The sequence below is a fragment of the Gasterosteus aculeatus genome, chromosome 18, assembly GCF_964276395.1.
Source record: "Gasterosteus aculeatus chromosome 18, fGasAcu3.hap1.1, whole genome shotgun sequence".
Taxonomy (NCBI): domain Eukaryota; kingdom Metazoa; phylum Chordata; class Actinopteri; order Perciformes; family Gasterosteidae; genus Gasterosteus; species Gasterosteus aculeatus.
Window position 1 is genome coordinate 14,778,382 of NC_135706.1, and position 24,045 is coordinate 14,802,426.

General features: G+C 49.6%; 2 protein-coding genes across 14 annotated transcripts in view; both read left to right on the forward strand.

Moving 5' to 3' along the window:
- plcb1l (phospholipase C beta 1-like) overlaps window positions 1–18,426 on the forward strand; it is a 65,310-nt gene extending 46,884 nt beyond the window's left edge. For 2 of the 3 annotated variants that reach the window (XM_078093557.1, XM_078093556.1), the window contains exons 14-33: window positions 1,939–2,113; window positions 3,175–3,261; window positions 3,489–3,559; window positions 3,722–3,818; window positions 3,911–3,995; window positions 4,343–4,467; window positions 4,557–4,711; window positions 4,799–4,963; window positions 5,089–5,188; window positions 5,298–5,402; window positions 5,492–5,607; window positions 6,739–6,877; window positions 7,022–7,075; window positions 7,174–7,393; window positions 7,666–7,834; window positions 8,350–8,426; window positions 8,516–8,605; window positions 8,734–8,791; window positions 8,924–9,010; window positions 16,126–18,426. In XM_078093557.1, coding sequence (XP_077949683.1) covers window positions 1,939–2,113; window positions 3,175–3,261; window positions 3,489–3,559; window positions 3,722–3,818; window positions 3,911–3,995; window positions 4,343–4,467; window positions 4,557–4,711; window positions 4,799–4,963; window positions 5,089–5,188; window positions 5,298–5,402; window positions 5,492–5,607; window positions 6,739–6,877; window positions 7,022–7,075; window positions 7,174–7,393; window positions 7,666–7,834; window positions 8,350–8,426; window positions 8,516–8,605; window positions 8,734–8,791; window positions 8,924–9,010; window positions 16,126–16,353 — 2,403 coding nt within the window. In that variant the 3' untranslated portion in view covers window positions 16,354–18,426. The remainder of the gene's footprint in view (window positions 1–1,938; window positions 2,114–3,174; window positions 3,262–3,488; window positions 3,560–3,721; window positions 3,819–3,910; window positions 3,996–4,342; window positions 4,468–4,556; window positions 4,712–4,798; window positions 4,964–5,088; window positions 5,189–5,297; window positions 5,403–5,491; window positions 5,608–6,738; window positions 6,878–7,021; window positions 7,076–7,173; window positions 7,394–7,665; window positions 7,835–8,349; window positions 8,427–8,515; window positions 8,606–8,733; window positions 8,792–8,923; window positions 9,011–16,125) is intronic. The other variant, XR_013453407.1, reaches the window with a different exon arrangement.
- Window positions 18,427–19,700: 1,274 nt separating this feature from the next.
- The window catches only part of plcb4b (phospholipase C, beta 4b), a 43,573-nt gene continuing 39,228 nt past the window's right edge, over window positions 19,701–24,045 (forward strand). For 3 of the 11 annotated variants that reach the window (XM_040161485.2, XM_040161487.2, XM_078093558.1), the window contains exons 1-2: window positions 20,480–20,962; window positions 23,719–23,764. The gene's annotated coding sequence lies outside the window, so the exon portion shown is untranslated. Of the gene's footprint in view, window positions 19,759–20,479; window positions 20,963–21,013; window positions 21,399–23,718; window positions 23,765–24,045 lie in introns of those variants that run through there. The other 8 variants (XM_078093561.1, XM_078093563.1, XM_078093560.1 and 5 more) reach the window with 7 other exon arrangements.

A 24,045-nucleotide genomic window follows, 5' to 3' on the forward strand; every position in this document is an offset into this window, starting at 1 on the left:
ATTTGACATTGAGTTATTATCTGTGGTGGCTGTGGAGAGAAAGGACAGATGTGAGGAGAGAGACAGAGAGACAGAGAGAGAGGGATCAGATTTCTACCACTGAGCGTGTAATAACTGGGAGAGGTGAGTGCAATGACGAGCGCTCCCCTCCGGCATGGAGACGGGCCGGTGTGCAGCGGATCCGACGGGCCCGCCGGGGGGGGGGGCGGATGCGGTGATACAGCTGGATTGGTTTTCGGATTAGCCGTAGGTGAGAATAAAGAGGATTACAGTTTTCTGAGAGATACGAGCTCCCTGCGTATCTGCTCGCCACAGAACCGCCACTCGCGGTGAATAGAAGAGACCGGGCGTTTTATTTTTATTTTTTTAGTTAAAACTGAGGACAGTCTGCTCCATTCCCGCCAAAAATTAGCTGAAATGACTTCAAAATTGGATTCGTTTGGATGTCGTTTGTTACACGGATCTAATCACTGCGTTCATCATGAAGTCTGTATTCCCAAAATTCATTACAACTGCTGGAAGAAATACGAAGTACGAATACGGAAATAAAGATATTTTTCTTGCAGTTTGTGCAGTCTTGTTGAGGCTTAGTTTTAAGCTGAGGACATAGCAGCACTGGCAAGACAAGATGTCCTCTCACTGTGAAAGCAGGCGCGATAGAGGGAAACGTGGGCAGAAGGGGAAGCATGAGAGGCTGCAGCTTCACAACAACAACAACATGAAGTCCCTTTAATCAAAGGCTGCACTCCATCACACACACACACACACACACACACACACACACACACACGCACACGCACACGCACACGCACACACGCACACGCACACAGCACTTAATGCACAAACCAACCGCCAAGTCAAATTCCTTGTATGTCTGACATATTATGGTAATGAATGTTTCCTGATTGCTGAAAGTTCTATTAGCAAGAAGAATAACAGGTCTAATATTCACGTTCTCAATCGTTAACTTTTAATTGGCAGCTCAACAAACAAGAAGCAAAAAAAACGAAAGTTTATTGTCTTGTGGAATCTTTATTTGAGTAAATGCATCTTACATTTCGACCACATTCTCTCAAGCCGCCCAATTTAACTCCTGTTTCCGGGATAATTAAAGTGCTGAACACCGAAAGAAATGATGTGTTTCATTATCTTTTCCACCACTTGCCGGATTTATTCCTTCCTCCAGTCTATTCAAATTCCAAAGCAATAGTCTATTCCTTTTTTTTTGTTAAATAAGCTTTACAACACGAGGCGTGCGCGCAAAGCTTCAAATCTCATTAAAGTGAACCAATATGAGAACCAACAGACACCTGCAACTACATGTTGAATTTGCTGAATTAATTGTTTGATAAATATATATTTGTGGGATCAAAAGTAAAAGTACAAATTCAGCAGAAGAGTAATAGATCATTAGGATTGGATCATTTAGGTGTGTGTCTTAGTTAACTTACATAGTTTGATGTGTACGTTGGAGCGCTTTGAAAACGTTTGCTGTAAGTTGTAAAACGCTGTGAACCGCTGTGTGCGACATCCCATAATGCATTATTGATATCCCTAAACACCGTGAGTCCAAAAGCAGTGTCCCCCCCATGAATAAATCACAGATCCTCCTGCTTCTATTCAGCTCCCCGGGAAGGCAGGACGCCCCCCCCCCCCCCCCCCCCCCCCCACACACACACACACCAGGAGGCTGATTTTAGTGTTGAAAGTGTAAACCATCGAGAACAGATCGGCGCCGATCCTCACGGCCTCGAACGAGCTCTGCTCAGCACAACCTTCTGCCAGGAAGTTACACTTCCTTCTTGTTATCGGCTCATTTGTTTGCCAAACTGTTGCAAAAAAAGGCCTCTATTACAAACGCACGGATCTATATTTTACTCTCATGAACTTTCCTCTGTCCTCATTTTCCTTTTTATGCCCCCCCCCCCTCCCGTCCAGCTGGAGTCCGGCGTGCCACTACCGAGCCCGATGGAGCTGATGGGGAAGATCTTGGTGAAGAACAAGAAGAAACACCACAAGACGGACGGGAGCACCAAGAAGAAGCTGTCAGAGCAGGTGTCCAACACCTGCAGCGACTCCTCCAGCGTGTGCGAGCCCTCCTCCCCCAGCGCAGGTAACGCCCCCCCCGCCCACCCCCGCGCCCCCTCTGCCACGGTGCCCCCGGGGGGCCGAGGAGTTACGATGCAACGATGCAACAGATGTGCAAAAAACAAAAAACAGCCTCTGTCCCGTCGCTGCTTTTCATCATTTTAATGGCCCCCTCCATCAGCCCCCCCCTCCGTCACTGGGGCGTCTTAACCTCCAGCCAGCAGCGTCCAGCAGTACTTTATCACCACAATGGACTTTTATACATCTCCATTAATGGATTATTGCCCATCGACACTGCTGCTCTGTGGCTTCATTTTCCTCTGATCGTTCATGTGTGCATTGTTGTTGGCTACATTTCATTGTGTGTGTATGTGTGTGTGTGTGTGTGTGTGTGTGTGTGCGTGCATGCTTCTTCTTTTATAATTGATCTTTTCCAGTGTTGATTAATGTTGTATGTGGACTTGAATGGTATCATGCAGTTTTAAAGTATTGCCATCTATCAGTTTTACAATGACACACACTGACACACACTGACACACACTGACTCACACCGACACACACTGACACACACTGACTCACACTGACACACACTGACACACACCGACACACACTGACACACACTGACTCACACTGACACACACTGCCCCCTGGTGGTGTAGGTTATGAAGCAGCAAGTTGCTCTGACTCCACACAGCTGAATATTTGTGTCATGAACGCGGTGAACCGGGGATTTTATTCCTATTCATTAATAAAACAGTTCAATGCGGTGAGATGTTTCACAACGAAGGACAAACCACACAACATTCAAGGCAGACGAGGCCGTCGCGGCTTCTGTCGACTCCTTTCCTCTCATCTCAGTGGATTTGGCTGCATGACAACAGGTCGTGTTTTGAATGGATTTGACATTCGGGTCCATGCGGCCGTCGTTCGTCTCCAGTCTTTTGACATTTTCCTGGTTAGGAAGCACTTTGTTTAATTACTCTGCAAGTACGAACATTAATCTTATTATTAATTAAAGAACACGCTGTGCTGCATAGTGGTCCAAACACTGTTTTGCTGATGACCTGACCCCCCCCTTCCCCACAGGTTCAACCAAAGAGGAGACAACAGATCCCTCGCAGGCGTCGGAGGGGGCCGAGCTCAGCCTGAGGCCGCACGGCAGGAAGTCCATCGGTGAGTCGCTCGTAGCTCGGGTGGCGGTGGGCTGTGGGGGGCAGTAGGTGGCTCATCATGTGGCCGCTGGGGGGGGGGGGGTGACGGGTCAGCTGGACCTGAACTGTACTGGAATTGAATTTCCTCAATCAGGGCCGGTCACGTGTGTTCTTTTCTGATGGAGGCGGCATGTCGTAGGTACGCGTTCATCCATCCTTATTCACACGCGCCATGTCTTTGTGTCTCAGGTGAGGTGGAGGCGGAAAGCGAGGACGACGACGACGATGATGACGACTGTAAGAAGGGCTCGATGGACGAGGTGCGTATACAAGTCAGCGGCCCGTGTGAAGGCAGCGATGATGGATATTCGGTGTCCAGTACTCGCGTGTCGTCGCCCTCTAGTGCAAACATTTGGTAGTGCGTTTTATTTCTGCTACCTGAGGTCTCTTTTCAAGCCTCTTAACTGCGTAACTGCCTACAGGGAACAGCAGGCAGCGAGGCGTTTGCCACCGAGGAAATGTCCAACCTGGTCATCTACATCCAGCCAGTCAAGTTCAACAGCTTCGAGGCCTCCAAAAGTATGAAAGACTGCAAAATGAGCATCCCTAATATCCCAGTTAGTAATGTCACAGCGTCGATGTCTTCAATGTGCGACCTCGTCCGCTCACAGAGATCAATCGCAGCTTCCAGATGTCGTCCTTCGTGGAGACCAAAGCGTTGGAGCAGCTGACTAAATGTCCTGTGGAGTTTGTGGAGTATCCTTCTCAGTCATTTGTGTGTTCTATCGCGCACACCCTCAATGTTTGGATGTGATCTCACAGTCTTTATTGTCCTCTGGCAGATAAATGACTTACACAGACAAAAAAAACCCGTGGGGCCTTAAATTGGTGGGATTAAAGAAAATTAAATAATAATAAGTGGGCGGAAATGGGATCAAAGTTCCTGCTTCTCTTTTGATTCTCCCTTCTGTTCATTAGTAATATCCGTTGTGTTAGTGATGAATGGTCCCGCCTTCACATCACGCTGCTTCGAATCCAGCTCCTCAGATCAAGCGGTCGACTATTAAGCTCATGCGACGTTCTCGTTAACCGGCCGCGCTCAGGTACAACAAACTGCAGCTGAGCCGGATCTACCCGAAAGGCACCCGGGTGGATTCGTCCAACTACAACCCTCAGCTCTTCTGGAACGCCGGCTGTCAGCTGGTGGCTCTCAACTTCCAGACCATCGGTGCGTTCCAGTTCACAGACCTTTGACCTTTACCATTTCAGTGGCCGACAAGCAGGTGAGCTTTTTGAACTCGTGTCCTCCCTCCTCAGACCTGTCCATGCAGCTGAACCTGGGCATGTACGAGTACAACGGGAAATGCGGCTTCAGACTCAAACCGGAGTTCATGAGGCGGCCGGACAAACACTTCGACCCGTTCACCGAGAGCACCGTGGACGGCATAGTAGCCAACACCCTCTCTGTAAAGGTCTGTGAGGCTCTCTCTTCCTTTCTCTCTCTCTCTCTCTCTTCATCTCCTTTTTCAAATATCCCCCTTCTTCCCTCCCCCCTCCAGATCATCTCAGGCCAGTTCCTGTCGGATAAGAAAGTGGGCACGTACGTGGAGATCGACATGTTCGGCCTGCCGGTGGACACCAAGAGGAAGGCGTTCAAGACCAAGACGTCTCAGGGCAACGCCATCAACCCCGTCTGGGAGGAAGAGGCCATCGTCTTCAAGAAGGTCAGACGGTGGTCTCAGCCGTGTACACACATTCTGCCGCGTGTCGACAGTGTGTCGCCCGAAGCCGGAAACTGAATCCGATGCTTCCCGTGAGGCGCTAATGGGGGGATTCTAAACGCTTTCAGGTCGTCCTGCCCACTCTCGCTTCGTTGAGGATAGCCGTGTTCGAAGAAGGAGGGAAGTCCATCGGCCACCGGATCATTCCCGTGTCGGCCATCCGTCCAGGTGACAGAGCTTTGTGTCAACTGGATGATTTAATGCAGCTTTCTTTGGGTTGGGGATCGAGAGAAACATTCAATGACAGCAAAGACAACGGTTATTTCTGACCCTGCAGGATATCACTACATCAGTCTGAGGAACGAGAAGAACCAGGCCCTGACTCTGCCCACCCTGTTCGTGTATTTGGAGGTGAAGGACTACGTGCCCGACACATTTGCAGGTAAGTCGGGTGAACGTAAAAAAAAAACAAAACACAGACTCATATTTGGTGCTACGAAACTGCTGATCTGTTTTCTTCCTGTTCCTCAGACGTCATCGAAGCCTTATCCAATCCCATCCGCTATGTCAACCTGATGGAGCAGAGAGCCAATCAGCTGGCTGCTCTCACTCTGGAGGAGGGAGGAGAGGAGGAGGGCGACAAAGAGGTGTGTGTGTGTGTGTGTGTGTGTGTGTGTGTGTGTGTGTGTGTGTGTGTGAGTGTCGTATTAGTTTGCCCCCCATCCGTTTCTGATGGAGATGAGCGGCCCCTCGGCCAGCTGGCCTCTCGCCTCATCACCAGAGACTAACCGGTTTATAAATTAAACCATATGGTCGCGGGCGTGAGAGGATGCAGTGGAGTCCCCCTCCTAAGGAGACTCAATGAGGTGTATTTCTTTTCACCCCACTTTACCCCCCCCCCACCCCTCCTCCCATATGAACTCTGTTTTTTGGCCTGTGTAGGTTAAGCACACTGCAGCCTCGGGCTGCACGACGGTTGCTGACTTTCCCTTCCAGGTTTGCTGTTGGGATGCGACGAGTTTAGATGCAAGATGTTAAAAAAACGTTTTTGGCTGATTTTGCTGTTGGGAGACCTTAAACCTGAGCACAGGCTACGGTTCAAAAGTCAGCTCCAGGAGTTTCAATGAGTCCTAGCTGCTCCGCGTGGCAGGCCTAAGGAGACATCTCCCCCCCCCTCCTCCCCCAGCATCCAGCAGGACAGCTGCTTTGACGTCGAAGCACAACCTTTGTCCAAGTGTCGCTCTGGAAGCCGGCGACGAATGTAGGAGCAAAAGGACGATACCTTTAGGGGGGTGGGGGGTGGACCTGAAGGGCTTCTTTTATCTGATTTGCCAGCTGATACCATTATACCCGCGAGGGTTCCGTGCCGTGACCTTGGCAACAGTGACCAAAAGTGGTGGAGCGTTGGGAGGCGGGGCATGAGGAGGAGGACGAACAGACAGAATGTGGCCGGTGTGACTAGAACAAAGATTCCGTATCATCGCGTCCGCGCTGCAGAGACAAGAGTTTGTAGACTGAGATCCAGCGGAGCCGGAGTGGGGGGAGGGGAGCCAACACCTGCCATGTTGAGAGTGGGTTACCAGAGATATATCTTCAAAGTATCCGGCGGGACTCAGGTACAACAGTTTTTGGACCGTCAAGCCAGAGAAATGGGTTGTGTTTGGTTTGATTGATGTGTGTTTCTGAGAAACGCTGCTGTACATTCGTCCGGTGCTTAATCCCTGCAAGAAGTCAGGATGCTCTCCGGCGGCACGTTGAATCTTTCGCTTGGCGGACAGGTGGAGGCGGGAAGCGATGCCCCCGCCGAATCCAAGGTGGACCCGAGGGCGACGCTGCCCGCCGAGAACGGACTGAGCCACACGCCCGTCATCGCCCCCAAACCTCCCTCGCTGGTCGGCCACCAGCCGCAGTCTGCAGGTACGCTACGGATATCAGAGTACCGGGAAAACTCCAAATATGGAGACATTTGAAGGCATGCAGATCAATCCTATGAGAGGATAAATGATGTTTTCTGCCAATGTTGAATATTTGTCATAAAATAAATTTGCTTTTGGTACCCAGGCTCCTTGAAACCATCCGTGAAGACCGAAGACCTCATTCAGAGCGTCCTCACTGGTAAGGTTTTAACACGGTCTCAACAGCCCCTTCTCTCGCTCACTTTTTGCTCTCCGTTGACCCTCACCCCCCCCTTTCACCCCTCCTTCCGCCTGTAGAGTTCGAGGCTCAGACGGTGGAGGAGCTAAAGCAGCAGAAGGGCTTCGTCCGGGAGCAGAAGAAGCAGTACAAGGAGATGAAGGAGCTGGTTCGGAAGCACCACCGCAAGACCAGCGAGCTGATCAAGGAGCACACGGCCCGCGTGTCCGAGCTCCAGAACCAGCACCAGCGGGGCCGCTCCGCCCTGCAGAAGAGCCACAAACGAGACGGTAAGAAAAGGTAGGTAGCCCTCCTCTTCTCCTCCTCAAACCGTCCTGCTGCTCCTCTTCATGCTCCTCTTTGATCCTAAATAAAAGCCTTTACTTCAGTGAGATCATCAGTCAGAAGTCGTTTTCTTAGACGTTTATGCCAACGTCGCCCCCTAGTGGCCACTAGAGAGAACACAAGTCGAGTTTAAGGCACTTCCTCATTTCTTTTTCATTACACTCAAGGTGGTATTTTTTAATTCACGGTTATTGTGTGTGTGCGTGTGTGTGTGTGTGCGTCTCCAGCCGGTCGGAGCACTCTCTGTCCAGCCTGGACCAGGAGTTGTGTGAGCTGGACCAGGACTACAGCCTGAGGCTGGCCGAGCTGAAGGAGCAGCAGCAGCAGCAGCTCCTTCAGCTCCGCCAGGAGCAGTACTACAGCGAGAAGTACCAGAAACGAGAACACATCAAGCAGGTACACACACACATCACACAGTCAAATAGAGTCTGTATAAACACGCGTGTATGAACATGTCCACGCTGTAGCAGAGGGACAAGCAAACACTCATTAACACATGACTCGTTCCCCTGACTCGCGTTGGACTGTCTGTGAGACCAACAACCAAACAAATGAATGAGTTAATGCTGCCGTAAGGTCCCCCCCCCCACTACCCCTCAATTAGACAGCCATCGTCCTGCTGCCGCTGCACTCTGTCCCGTTGTACGGTGTGGAAAAATGAATGTCTTCTGCTCCAGGACACGAGCACAGCTGAGGCGTCGGGAAGGTTTATTCAGGCAAAAGACAACGAGCGTAATGGAGATGTCTTGTTTTCCTCACATAAATCTTCCTTTTTTCCACTTTGATCTCAACAACTTTGCCTTAAATTAAAGTGGAGTGTAAAATAATCAAGATTCAAAAGCAGATGTTTTCTTAGTCTGTCGATACGTTCCGTGCGTCAACTCGTGATTCCCTCTTTGTCTTGATTCCAGCTGGTGGAGAAGCTGACCGCCATCGCAGAAGAGTGCCAGAGCGCTCAGCTTAAGAAGATCAGGGACGTCTGTGAGAAGTACGACTGTGTTCAACACGCACGCGCACACACAAACACTACGAGTTTCACTCCCTACATCCTCCTCTCCATCGTCTCTCCATCTGCAGGGAAAAGAAGGACATCAAGAAGAAAATGGACAAGAAAAGGCAGGAGAAGATAAACGAAGCCAAATCTAAAGACAAGAACGCGACAGAGGAGTGAGTGTTTTAAAGCTTCACAACCACATTGTTGAAGGCTGTGCTGTCTCTGACCACTAGATGTCACCAAACACTAAAGATTCTGCACGAGGCGCTCGGTTTGACTCAAACTTCTGCCCCCCCCATAGAGAGAAATTGGAGATCAACAGATCATTCGTCAACGAGGTGGTCCAGTACATCAAACGGGTACGAGAGACTGTGGTCCACGTAGTCCATAATGACCTTTGCTGTATAATATGCTAACATAATGGAACGGCAATACGCAGAGACCTCATAGTGTGTGTGTGTGTGTGTGTGTGTGTGTGTGTGTGTGTGTAGTTGGAAGACGCTCAGAGTAAAAGACAGGAGAGACTGCTGGAGAAACAGAAGGACATCCGCCAGCAGATCCTGGACGAGAGGCCGAAGGTGAGACACGTATCTAAAGAAGCTGGTTTGTGGTGTATTTCTTGCTGCTGTTGTCTTTGCGCCTGATGTTTTTCTCTTAATTCCATCACATTCTCACCATGGCGCCTTCTTTAAGTTGGTACTCGGTGTGTTCCATGAACGCCTAACAGACTGGGGATTTTGTTTACGGATGTAGATCGTTTCAACAGAAAGCAAAAGGCTTCATATCACGGTTCTCTGTGGTATTTTTGTCAAATCAGATAATCTGATATCTGTAACAATCAGCTCTCTCACCTATTTGTCTTCCAAATAAGCCGTGAGATGCAGTGAAACCTCCCCGCTGGGGTTCCCCTCCACATAAGAACAACGTGGATGGCTTTTTGGAGATTTTGAGTGTTGATTGTGTCCACTAATATTTCCGGACTGTCGAGGACATTTTAAAAATGAAAAGAATTTGAATATTTTCAGACCTTTGTTTGAATGAGCGCATGGATTAGACGCAGATCTTGGGACGGCACTGGATGTTTCAGGCGTTGTTCCTAGAAATATTACTTAGGTTACTCTTATTTACACCACTGGGGGGCGACCTGGCTCGGCTTTAGTGACATGGTTCTGCTACATTCATGCGGAATGGCAAGATGACCTCCAAATCCCCCCCCCCCCCCTCCCCTTAAAAACCTTCCGCTTACACATCTGTGACGATACCAGATGTTTGAATCCCCGCACCGGCTGAACTGTGTGTGCCGTAGAACCAGCATCACCATGTGGGGCAGTTTCACATCACTGAAAGCTGGTTTCCTGCCATGTGAGCTGAGGCCGAGACGTGTTTCCTGCAGTCGAGACGTAACGCCGTCCCTCTGCTGGCGCTTTTAGCTTGACCGCTTTTCCCTTCCTATCGAGTAGGACGGCTGTGCAGCTGAGGAGCATGTTGAGACCCCCCCCCCCCCTTGCACCCCGGATATGAATTCAGCATCGGCGCGGCGGCAAGCTTTTACACACCTGGGACACTGACTGGCAACGAGTGACTGCGCACTGCACCTCTAGTAGCGGCTGCGGCCCGACGAGCATCTCCCCGACGCCGAACGCCGTTATGAGGCTTTGCAAACACTTTATGGGGTGTTTCCTGCAAGCACGACAAACACGGCGTGGCTGTGAATGTAATTGTGTGTAATCTGCACAGCATGGCGGCGGCGCAATTTCGACACGGCACAGCAGATTGGCCCTTGAATAGTGAGATCGCACCCCAGTCGGGGGCCAGATGCCAACCGGGGGGGTATGATCTCAGGTGGTACAGGTGCATCCACATAAACACAAAGACCCAGAAACACAGTCATTTCTAAACCCATGATTTCCCTGCGTTTTGCAACACACTGCCGGTGTAATCGAGGTGGAAAGTGACGGCTCCTGGTTCCGTCTGAAACCGCTGGTTGTTGCACAAATGAATTAGCGGTGACCAGGGGGGCAGCGCGTCGGCCACAGCGGGTGCGGGAGTGGGGAGTCGAATGATTGCGTTTGCCTCCCTGTCGTGTGAATCGCTCCTTTAGTGTGATCACGTGGGGACGTTTCATCATCTTTGGACGATCTTGTCAATAACACCGGAATCGCGAGGATTTCAAAAGGCGGATGAGCCGCGTCATCGGGGTCTAATCAGCGCGGATTCTCGTCCGGCGAGAGGAGTTCTCTCTTCCAATCAGATCCCGGCCGCCGTCCTTTACGCCGAAAGCCGTGACTGATTATCCACCCCTGTCGCAATCACTTCTCTGAATTGACATCCGGACATTGGCAAATTGAATTCCCCCGAGGAACGGCTGTTACATCGTAATCAACCATCTCTGCGAAATTTGCTCTCATGCAAAGACACTCATTTATATGCAAAATGTGCCGGCGGTGTCGGAGAACTCTGGAGACGGTTAGCTGAGAATGTGCAGGTTGTGTTTAGTACTTTAGGATGTTAAGGAGGCATTTCTGTGTGGGCTTCTGTGCTGGAAAGGATATGGCATGTTTCCATCCGTAGTCAGTGCATCCCACTGTACAGTTCATCCATGTGAGAAGCAACATCACTCGGTCATGGATGCAATGCGCCCCACCCTCCTCCCCCCCCCCCCCCTTCGATGCGGCTCTTTACCTGCAGGCCTTGAACTTGATTCCCAGCACCACTTCCACGTTGGTTTCACACAACTGAGTCTTTTCAGCGCCGCCTATTAGCGTCTGAAAATGTCCTTGAGCAGATCGCTGAACCCGGAGCTGCTCCCACTGAGCGGGTCGTCGACCTCGCATGGCGGCACCAGCGATACCGTCTGTGTGTGTGTGTGTGTGTGTGCGTGAGCGGGATGAATACGAACCCTTGTGAAGCACTCGGCGCTCGTATTTGGGAGCCCTTGGTGAATGCCGTCCTTTCACCGCGGTTGGAACTCCTCAAAGTGACATTTGAGGCGGCGGGTCGTTGAACCCGCCTCTCCATTAGTCACGTAGTGCACCGGATGAATGCGAACGGACGTGTAAACATTGGATGAAAAACAGGACGCAGAGCGCTCCGTTGGGGAGTGTGTGTGTGTGTGTGTGTGTGTGTGTGTTCGTGTTCATAGATCACAGCGACAGACGGTACAACATACTTTACGTCTCATGCAGTTCTGACCCACTTTCTCCATTGGGCTCAGGGCGACGGCTAATGGACAGCTATAACCGTCCCTGGCGGGGACCCGGAGACCTGAGCGGCCCGCTGCAGCGCCGGTTGTGTCTTATTTTATGGAGTCCGTGGTTGGGACACTCCTCGAGACTCCTACATCCTGTCCTGTTCGGTCTTTTTTTTGGTCTGGTCCCCATTGCCATACGTCCACGTTAAGATGCTCACGCCTGTCGAGATGGTATTTTTAATCATCGTCGAGATTATTCACTCAGCTTTATTAAAGTGTGTTCATAAAGGTTTGAACACACCATTCATCAAAATGGGCTTTTCAGTAGCTCAGTAGACGGAGAGGACGGACATCTTGTGACGAGGCCTCCGTCTCGACCTCCAGACGAAAAGGCTCTCTGGACCACGTTGTGATTCCTCCGTATCGGTCACACCCTCGCACACACCGTTTTTTGGCTGTGAAAGAGGGTATGAAGTAGTGATTAAGCCATATGTCTCGCAGCGTGTGCGTGTGTTGGCGTAGCGGCTGCTTATTACGTGGGAGACTTTCCGATTCTGTCTCACTCGGATGAAAAGGGAAAACAAATCTGATGGCGTGTCCCCCCCCGCTGTGCAGGCTTTGAACCAACACACAGAACCCAACACGCACGCACACACACACACACACACACACACACACACACGCACATTTGTTCGACAAGAGTCCTGCGCAGTCGTCATGGAAACTCGGGTCCCCCACCGCTCACACCCTCCTCTATGACTCGGTGCAATCTGTTAATTTGGAACTGAGTGCTCATGACGCAATCCCAGGGTTAGTGGAAGTGAAGGAAAGCTGCAGGGGGGGGTGGGGATGTAGGTGAGGATAGGGTGGGTGTAGGAGGCGGGGGTGGGTGGAGACGTGCAGATGACTGTGGCCACCCCCCCCCCTCTCTCTCTCTCTCTCTCTCTCTCTCTCTGTGTTGCACCCTCTCACTGGGTGATGTAAGTGTGACCTCTATGTTCCCTCATCACTTTGATCTGCATCATCTCTGCCTGGCGAGTTTGCATCAATAATGCACTTGCCCATTCACACACACACACACACACACACACACACACGTTACCCACGTAACACCGAGTACAAACCAGAGGTGAAATCCATGGCGTGTGTGTGAGCGTGCGTCCATGTTGCACGCTCGGTTGCTCGTCTGTTCCACTGTGCTAGCTGCTGTTTTAGCTCGGTGTCCAAGACTCGTGAGCGAGCTCCTCCTGCCGGAAACGGCCCTCTCCGCAGGGGGGATTATGAGGTTTATCGCCTCATTGAGCGCCAGCCTTTTGTTAGCGGTGAGGCCGGCGAAACGTGTTGAAGTATATATTGCATATTGCCATATTGCAACGTTTGCTGCAGGCATTTGAGTACATGGGAAAGGTCAAATATTTGACCTTTTAATAATTAAATGAGAATGTGAAACAGCATTTTGCGTCTTGTCTTGAAAACTAATCGTACATGCGCAATGATACATGAACGCAACTCGTAGCATCTTTTTGTTAGGTATCCAATATGAAGACACCACCTGAACATTTCACCTGCGGCTTCCCTTCTCCACCCAGAACAAGGGGAAGCACTCAGTACCACAACACTATGAGGGGGTGGTTTACTCTTTTTAATTCCTGAACCTCAGGAGAAGAATCTACCAAGTCTCCTGCAAAGCAACCGATGACTTATTTGAGAGGACTCACACACACACACACACACACACAGCACGGCGAAGCTCCTTTTCCCCCAAAAGGCGGGAGGTGCTGACAGGGTGGTGACCCCGCCTGCTCTCTTGGACACGGGATCTTGGTTTTTAGCCTAATTGGAAGCGCGCGGGGGAACCTCAAGGCCGGTGTGGAGGAAGCGGTGCGGCGGCTGGTTAAACCGCGCGGGGGGGGCCTCTTCTCTCAGACCTCCTTATCGTTCCTGCCCCGGGCCGGGCAGAGACGCCGCGGTCGCACCGAAGGGCTTCTCCTCTTTTTTTCTGGTGCGCCGCAGCGGGCGTTATGTCACGACTCAAAGCAAAGAATTAACTTGGCTCTTCGGAGGCCCTCTTTGCTTCCCTTGATAGCTTCTGGAAACGAGGACAGCCGGTGAAGAAGGTCATCGAACGCTGTATTTTAGGAAAGGCAGAAATGTGTGTGTGCGTGTGTGTTTCGTGTGTGTGTGTGATTTGTTGACAGTTCTTCAGAGATGAAGGACAGATTTAACGGACACACAGAGAACTGGACCACACACACGTCCAAACCGCACGCGTACACGCCGAACAAAACCTCTGGCTTTGCTTTCTCGTCTCCGAGCAGTTTTCTAAAGCCTGTAAGTCTGTATTTACTCTCCTGTGCTCCAATCTCCTGGCTGCCGCACTGCTCGGATGTCAGAGTGGAGATCGTGAAGTGATGTGTCCTCCGACGCATCCTTCTCCAACTTGAGCTTTTTAAACGCTGAGAGCGAAGAGCCGCCCTCGTCGCTCAGCAGCCCCGTTCTGACTGCAGCTTCCATGCAGAGGACACGCGTGTGTGTGTGTGTGTTGTGCAGATAGACACACGTCTTTCTGAGAACTCTCTCTCTCCCACCTCCTTGACATGTGCCAGGGTGTCATCAGAAAGACGACAGCTTTGATCGGAGGGTGTTTGTGCCGTCGGCGGGGTAGCGGCGAGCTCCACGTGCACAAATACACACACACACACGTGTACACACGCGCGCACACGCGTCGTGCAGACCGTCCCACCCCCTAAGTAGGTCATGCGCACTGCAGGGCTGGGAGAGAAGAGACAGGCGTCTTTAGCCATCTGCTCGGGACGAGCTGGACGTCCGCTCTGTGAGAGAGAGAGACAGAGAGACAGAAAGAGACAGAGAGACAGAGACAGAGAGAGAAGGTGACCTTAAGATGCTGAGCTCCCACAAGCAGCCATGAGTGATATCTCACCTGCTTTCGAGGTTTGATGCTGAGACTTGGAGGAACCTGAGGGTTTATGTGCGTGACTTCTCACGTAGATGTGTATTGTACAACGGGAAGACGGTTTGCTAAAATTAAGACAAGCACCAGAGAAATAGCAATTCATTCAATTTGTATTTATATGTTCAGATAATAAGTAAACAAGTACAACAAGCAAAACTGTGATGCCACAATGTGATTATTCAACTCTCTCAAATCCCACACTCATGTAAACAAACCTACAGGATTTAACATCAAATGAAAGATATGAAGTGCTTTGTAACAATCAGGTTTTCCCATTTTGCAAGGCAGCACTCGTGAGCGAAGTGGAGGTGCCGCCTCATGAAGTGGAGTGAAGAGGGCAGAACGTAGGGAGTCAACTACGAGCAGGATGGAAGTACTTGACCTTCATGGCACCTCCTCTCCTCTCTCACACTCGCGGTCGAGTGTTTTTTCGGGAATATTTATTGAACGATGCGGGGCTTCTCTCCGCAGGATGTGAATTCCATCACCGGCGTAACGACAAATAAATGATAATTCAGTTTGTCTAGCAGCGATGCATCCGACCTTGCCAATTCGGCCCGTGATGCATTTGTTTGCTTGTTTGTGGGTCTGAAACGTGGCGTCCTCTGATGGAAGAAGATGATCGACGATCGAATCCTCGCAGAACTTACTGCGCTTACTTCCGATCTCTCGCGATGCTGACGCTGCGAAACTCTTGACACCATTCATCTTACCGGCTTTTCTTTTAATTACTGCTCTCCCGTGGGAGCCGGTCGAGTAGTTAAACAGAGAAATCAGCATTACAGCAATTATTGGCTTACGATGAAATGAATACAATCTTGTCATCTGTAATCATTGGGGGCGTCTTGGCCTGGGAGAAAATAGGTCCTGCTTTCTATTTCTCACTTGGGGGGGGGGGGGGGGGGGGCAGATCTTTGTCTACCTGAAGGACTTTATTATTGTGTATTCACGATTGTAGGTCACGCAATGAAGCCAAAGTCCATGGGAATCATTTACGGGGCGAACTGTACCGCAGCGCGTGCAAAACCGGGTGGTAATCATTGTTGCTACAATGGACAGCGATTCAAGCTGTTTTATATTGTATGTAAAAAATTTAAAAAGTGAATATTGGACCGACATTTTTAAGGCATCGGATTATCGGGTCTATACCGATAATTGTGAAAGGAAAATTGTGTTCCCTAAAGGTGCCGTGTGGAGGTTTAGAATACCTGGATTCAGCAGGTGAGCGACATGTGGCTCCCGCTGAGCCTTTCGTCACGGCTGATGGTTCTCCTTGTGCTCCTCTGAGAACTTGATGCAAATGAGTGAGGTGATCTGCTTCCTACAGCCCTCAAGCGCGCGGGAAAAGTGTAGTGATCATGCGGCGCATTGATGTCGTCACACTACTTTCTACCTTTCATGCCTTGAAAAATATCGCAGGCATCGAGAGCCTAAATGTTCAGTCACTATCTTCCACTATCAATCCCATCTTTGATCTTCTGGCTGTGCGTTTCTTTTTGGTCCGGTGACTCGCGTCTTGTCCTCCACAGCTACAGAGCGACCTGGACCAGGAGTACCAGGACAAATTCCGCCGGCTACCCGTGGAGATCCAGGAGTTCGTCCAGGACAGCGGCAGGGCCAAGCTCGGCCACGACGGTGTCCACGGGAGCCTCTCCGCCGCCTCCTCGGCGACGGAGAGGCTCAACCACAAGGCGTCGCCCTCGGAGGACGACACGGAGGACGGCTCGTCGGAGCGGGTGTACGACACGTCCCTCTAGAGATTCAGCCCGGGCGCTTTGCTCCACACCGGGGCACTGAGTGCTTGGATGTGTTTGTGGCCACAGCTTTAGGATGAGACTGCCCCCCCCCTGCCCCCTCCCCCCCTCGCCCTCCCATCTCCTGACCGCGGTCCTAATTTTAAACCAATGGGAGGATTAGATCTAATGTGAGCCTGGACGGGTGAGTAGGGGTCCTCCCTGCGTGGAGTGCGTTCCCGTCCGGAAAAAGTCATTTCATGTAAATAGTAACTTTTTGTGTATTTATAGGTTACCTTTACGTTGTCGTCTCTTTCGGTACGGCCACAGGATGCGTTTCGAAGCACTAACTATTTGCAGGAAATAACTTACTTGAACTATTGCACAGAGGGAGTAGTTTCTTTTTTTATTATTTTTTAACAACCTGATAATGACAGTAATGGCGGCCGAGGCTTTGAATTTACTTACATGCAAAGCTTACGTGCATAAGTGGAGTCGGCCTTCAAAGCCTCCACCTTTATAACGTTTGGATCCACCGTCACTCCTTTGCAGGCCCAACGTAACTCTCTTACTTTAACCCAGAGGCACTGGTGGCTCGCTGGTTCCCATTTTGTTCTCACAGAACTGAAGCTTTTGTGTTGCTGCTATTTTCCTTTAAAACCCGTCACTTTTTTAAACTTAATTATTTGGTTTTAAAGATGTTTGGCATTATTTTAATTTGGCTAGTTTTTAACAAGTTTGCGTTGTTTGGGGGGGGGGCGATCCTGCCCAGAGGGGGGAGGTGGAGAGAAAGCGTGTTGTACAGTATTTGCATGTAGTTGATCAACTGTAAACGTTACAGTAGCTCTGTAGCAGAATTGTGAACTAAATGTAAATCTATTTTCTCTGAAACATTTAAAACTAAACCTGAAAAACAGTGTGAGCCGGTTAGTTGGGAGTAAAACAGGTTTCGCGCCCCCTCCCCCTCCCCCCCCTCCTCCTCCCCGAGTTAACCAGCGCGTCCTCGTAGAAACAATGACAACAAAACGACAGAAGTGCGGAAATGAAACCCTCGTCTCGAACGCTCGTTTCCTGGGTCAAAGTATTTGACACATGCGGGTGTACCAACCCGCACGAGGGTGGTGACAAAGGGCCTCGGGCCTCAGACTGGGGGGGCGGGTGACAGGCCGCACGCTGCATCCCGTACCGTTTGTCCTCGCCAACTAAAACAACCAAACGGGGATATTTAAGGAGGAGAAGAGGATCCCGGTGTGGTTTCATACAGGTCCTCTTAACTGGTCCGTTGTGTCCCTCCGGTGGAATGTGTGTTCGGCTCCTCCGGTAAACACAGCAGAGGCCTCGAGGACCACGGAGGGGGGGGTGGGGGGGTGGGACCAGCGTGCTGTGCCCGCCGTTGCCGTGCTCGCGGAGATCAGCCGCTGTAGATCGAAGCGTTTGCAACCGAAGCGGCTCGGTTGTGTTAAAGCAGACGTCGCTCCAACGGAATGAATCCACTATTTCCTCCTCTGCGTGAGAAACTCCGCCCCATCCAGTGACCACGAGGAAGTGTTTTTAACTTCTCTAACTGTCCAGTGCCATTTATCTCACGGGTTCTTTGATATCAAATCAAGGTTCATGTTTCAGCTGAAAAAAAAAAAATGAAAAAAGTTGAATGTGACTGACCTGACATGTAAGTACAAACTACTTTTTAAAAAGCCGATGTTGATGTGAGAGTCCTGTGCCTTTGAATAGGTTTGCCTTGTTTGATGTTGAATGTGTGAAATGCATCAGTGGTTAAATTGCCATTATATAAAAAATAATATAAATCTGTCTGATATTGAATAGGCCGTGTGCACTTTGAAGTACAGTACCACTACTGAGTAATGCATTGACTTGTGTCTCATACGAGACAACCTCCTTTTAGTCTTGAAGTACTTTATTTAAAAGCCCCCCCCCCCCATCCCCCCCACACACACTCCTTTACGTCAACTTACGTGTATGCACTCTGGAAATGTAAATGTATGTATGACATAAAGGATAAAAGATGAAGTTGATGGACAAAATATATAGTGTAAAGGGAATTTGCCTGTAATTACAATAAATGTGGCTATTATTGTACTTCTGTGGTGTGGAATTGTGTCTCTTTTGATTTGTCATCAAAAATAATTGTATTTTCATTTTTATTTCTACAGCTTCACCTCTCACGTTCATGTATGTGGTCGATTTTTTTAATTCTTGTCATTCGTGTATCACTTTACTGTCTTTGTGCTTCCCCAAAAGGTCCATTGTCCTCATTGTTTTCTTCATTCCTCTTTATTTGCGTTTTGTTTGCCATCACATTCGTCTCGTCATCGTCTTGTCGCGGTTTACTGTTTTAGGTGAAACAGACGCTTAGATTTCAACCGACAGTCTTTGCGTCACAGCGAAGACGGGTTAATAAGAGGACAACGTCAACAAACTAACGACGAGAAGGCAGGTCACGCGCGTGTGAGAACCCGGCCGCAGAGAGAGTGCGCGTGGCAGCAACCTGTGGGGGGGGGGCGACCGGCCGCGTATGTGCTGCATGTACGTGGGCGAGTGTATACGTACGGTGCTCAGGGAAGTGGCCATCATGACCTACTTCCTATCATCTCCTAGGAGACAGGTTCTTTGAAATAACCCAAAGAGGAATGTGAATTCCAAATTCTTAAGACCAGAATCCCTGTCAGCTCTCTAAAGGAACAGCGTGCGGCATAATTAGCGTATAATCAACCGCAATAAGAATAGTAGTTTTTCCGATATTTTGCATTTCTTTTGCGTTGGACCCTGAAGTTCTCCCGCAGGCCACTAGGGGCCCTTTAAGTAAGGCAGCAACAGATCCAACAGGGATGCACGACCGTTTGCGTCATAACTAAACCAGTGAGTGTGCACGCGTTTGTGGGCAAGTTCGAACGATACCAAAAAAAGTCTGATTCCTGCAAGCCACACACGTTGTGTGTTGGGTACCATGTCCCCACATCGTACTCTGGAGTGTGTCTTTTTCGGCTGTCCGTAGCGCATATATTGATGGCGTTTGTGTGTGTGTGTGTGTGTGTGTTTGCACGTGTTTTCCAGACCGCATAAACACTGTGTCCTTCTCAGTCTCAGCTCCTACAGCAGAATCGCAAAAGGCAACAGGAGATAAGACAAGGCCGGTCGCCCGTAACAACCGCTGTGACCACTCAGAGGCCTCCGTGCATACGGGCAACAAGGAAGTGAGCCAATTAACCCTGAGTTCAAGACAGAAGGAGAGCGACTTTTTAATAACATTCCCAGGGTTATACAAACAACCTTCCAGGAATATCACCACCCTGCGTCTGTCCATCTGCTGTGGTGGCGGAGGAGGACGAGGAGGAGGTGTCCTGTAACTGGGCTTTAATGAGGAACACCGGGACAGAAGGAGAGGAGAGGACCCCGAGTGCTGCTTGGAAGGTAAACTAAGCAGACTCACACATACACAGATATACTATTTGAAAAGGCGCTTCACAGACGACCTTCTGTCCTCGGCCTTGAAATCCCGTCCTTCTGTTTTGCCGTGTATGTCCTAATGTAAACCGAATGTAAACCTAATCCAGTATGACCCTAAACCCAAGACGTAACCCTAAGGTGAACATTAAACCTTACCTTAAAGTAGCTTACAATTCTGTTCTCAAGCATGATCTGTAAAATCACAGAAATGTCCCCTTTGGAGGGCATGTCCTTCCTGTCACAGCCATCGCTTGACAACGTCTTTTCCAGACGAGCACAGAAATGCGAGAGCATCCAGAGGGACTTTCCTCCTCCTGTCAGCTGGGATTGGCTCCATTATTGGGTCCAACCCTTGAAAGGGGGGGGGGGGGGATTAGTAAATAGTAATATTCTAACAAATATACAGTATACGAAATAACTTCTAACTTTACCATGTTATAGGCTAACTGACTTTGTTTGTGTATTTCCCTCTGCTACATTACCACAATGACTAAAGACTGACATCAGCCCACGTGAGGTGATTCCGCAGACAGAAACAAAACCAAGTGCAATGAAGTCCCGGCTGAGAGACAAACCCACAGAAGCATTTACAAAGGGAGGAGGGGGGGAGGAAGAAGAGGGGGAGGAGTGTTTGTCCCAATCAACTCATGGCGGCTTCGGTAGTCAGCTGTTAGAGAGGCAGGGAGGAGCTGGGTCTGGTTCTGCTGGATGACTCACTGCTCAACCCGAGGCGCACTCCTTCGCGCACGCAAACACACACACACACACACACGCACGCACCCGCACAGGGACGCGCGCACACATTTTTGGTGGCGGTGGCGGGGATGCGCGTGCTGCAGCAGCCGGAGAGGGGATCCTAATCCGGAGTCTGCCAGGGCCGGTTCACTTCTCCACTGGAGGGCGAGTGGAACAACATCACCGGGACACTCCGGCAGCGGGGTCGTAGGGGTGTGGGGGGGGAGGCGGGGAGACGCACACACGGACCGGACAGTCGGACGGGAGACGGGACAGAGGAGGGCAGCTGGGAGACACACAGACGGAGACAACACAGAGAGAGAGAGAGCGAGAGAGAGAGGGTTGGGGGGGGGGGACAGGACTCCTGCAAAGCAGCATCTCTTTTTCCGCCGTGGGACCAAACCCGAGCCCGGTCTCCCGTCGCCGAAACCACGTAAGAAACGAGCGAACCCTCCTGACATGTCTGCTGTCGTTGCGTTCACAGTTTAAACGTTTAGCCGCTGAGACTCTTTGTTTCGGTTTGTGCCGCTCGGGACGGCTGCGGTTTGGAGACGGGACCTTTTTTAAAAAAAATAATAATAATAATAATGCATTTTAAACTCCACCACGTTAGCTTTTTGTTTCTTCCAGGAGCTCACTTCCAAATCCCGGCTCTCATCACTCGGACATCCTCCCTCTCTCCCCCTCTCTCCCCCTCACACACACAGCTGGAGACAGCAGCTTAATTGCTAGCTAGCTAGCTAGCATTACAATGGACCGTTAGCAATTTTATATCGAATTTACTCTCGAACCGACTCGTCGCCGCGGCTTCTCCGGCAGGTAAACACGCCGCAGCGGGGAGACGTCCTCCGGCTCGGCCGCTCTGTGAGGTGAGGTGCGGGGTTGGGGGTCTTGGGGGGGGCCGGGGGTGTGTGTGTGTGGGGGGGGTTGTTGACGGCGCGGAGGGTTAGCCGGTGGAGCTAACGGTAGCGGGACAGATCACAGGAAGAGAGCCGGGAACGGTGAAGCGCGTGCCACCCCCCCCTAATAATAATATATTATTATATATAATAATATATTATTATTATATATTATAATATATTATTATTATATATAATAATATATTATTATTATAATATATTATTATATATAATAATATATTATTATTATTATTTGTTTATGTCTGTTACTGACACGAATGTGCGCACAACGTGGCTTGTTGCACTGTAGTCTGCTCATCCCATTTTCAAGTTATTTCGCCGTAATTAAAGACAAAGTGTCTCTGGCGAATCCGTCAGAAAAGTTTAAAAAAAAAACGTGTTTATTTCGAATCCTCAAGGTCATATCGATGTTTGACAAGTGAGCCGTAAATTGCTTTCGATTCGCATCAAAAGAATGATGAGTGAAAAAGACGTTGAATATTATATGATTTGTTGCATCAATGTCGGTTTACTGTCCGGGACTTTCAATTTCTTTTATCAAGGGGACGATAAGAGATAAGCGTGTGTTTCTTAGTTCAAATAACAGCGTGGCTTAGTCCGATGAGTCAATAAAGCAGATGTCATATTTTCTCAACCAGTTTCCTCATACACACCCAGAAGGTACAGAGGTTATTTGTTCTGGAATAACCTGAGGGTAAATGTGTAAACAGCCGTTAATGTTTTATATGCTGCTTTAACAGCTATTCCACCTGCTCACACCCAATGGTGCGTCTTCTTTTAACTTACGAGCCACATTTGCTCCTGTAAAACCTAGCAGAGGTGTAATACAGTTTATCTTCACGTTGCTCGGCCTCCGTGTCTAACCTCAACGGGCTTTTTGTTGCAGGCACCACAGAGCGTGTCATTATCGTTTGTCCCCCCACCCCCACGCCCTCCTTCAGCAGCGCGTCCACCGCCGCCCGCCAAAGATCACAACTATTATGTGAAGAAAAACAAATGTGGCTTTATTGACCGAACGTTTCTCTGGTGATCACAGGAGAAAAAACGCCGCCCTCCCGCACAAAATGACCATCTCTCACCTGAGGCTTAGACATGCACTGCGCACCTTTGTGATGAACGGCGTGGCCTAAGAAGCTTAAAGGCTATTTGAGGGCGTGCAGGTGTTTTTGTTTTATTTTTTGGTCTTTTTTTTTTCCTTTCGCACCAGATGACGCAAGTGTTATATCTTTGCTTTGCTCATTATATCTTAAAACGATTGTCATTGCTGTTCATTTGGTTGTTTTGCTCCAAACGCAGTGAGATCATCCATGGCGTGTCTGGCTTAACGTCTACGTGTGCAGGTGTGCTCTGTGCAACGCAGGCGGTGGGAATCCATTTACTGTTCAGAATCGGAGAGATTGGGAGTAAATCATGTTTTTTTTTTTTTTTTTCTTTCACTATCTCCGTGCATTTAGCCAGAAAGAATAAGAATATTTTCACTTTGTGTCGCTGTGAAGCGAACCACAAAAAAAGCATGCGGATGAGAAAGAAAGTAAAAGAAGCCGCGCTAAGCATTTATAACACGTCCTATTTCCAAATGTGACGGTTGCAGCCACGGACACGGTTGATTTGGCTACAAACTGTCGCAGTGCCGACTGATATCTTTTGGGATGCTCGTGTTCCCATGTTGAGCCTGATTGTAGCTGTAGGCTTTCCTTCAAACGCTAATGAAGTGGGAATCTCTTTTTGTTGTGTTTCCACACTGAGTGACGGCCCGCCGGTTATTTTGCACTGTTTGCTTCTGAAAAATAGAACTCTTGATTCAGCTCGGCTGTCCTCTGTTCCATCCCGACTTTTGGACGGGGCCCTCCGGTCTTAAATCACAACGTTCTCGACGACGGTGCCCGTCAGCCTCGCGTATGTTTTGAGCGATCTGTGAGTGTGGAAGTGCAGGCGGGCTTGACAGCCAGATGGATTGATGGGACAACACACAGGCGGCCCGGCACACCGACTGACAGGCGACGCGTTGATGTCAAAAAGCGCGTCGAATCACGCGTCAGATCTTATTGTTGAAGTCTGAGAAGGAAGTTGCTGTGAAGCTCCTTGTCGATATTTTGCGATTTAATGCGTGTTTTTCTTGGCAGGGGAGCGGCGGGATGTGGTATGTGCGTCTCTCCCCTTCCTACTGTATAGCAGGGTTTTTGACCTCGTCCAAATAAGTCCAGATTCAAGCCTCTGGAATTATGAAATTCTCTCTCCCTTCTTACCATGTCCTTTTTTGTCTCTGCAGGCCAAGGCATGAGCTTCTCCCACTGAACGTTATTGATGCTGAACTGGTGAGTTTTTTTGTGTTTGCTGGCTGCTCGTGGTCACTGCAACTAAACACATTTTTCTCGGGTTAATTTTATTCGGTCCCAGTTGGGATTTGTCTAACAGCACAGCTGGCTAACATCTATCAGCGACTTCTCACAAGGATCCGTTCCTGGAATTTTGCTTAACACAGGCTACCTCTTTATTACGAGTTTCTTCTTTCCAGAGCATCTGGTTCGTTGTTGCATATTTATAACTTGGTCCACATTAAAGTAATTGACTATTGCATGCATAATGTGTATGAAAC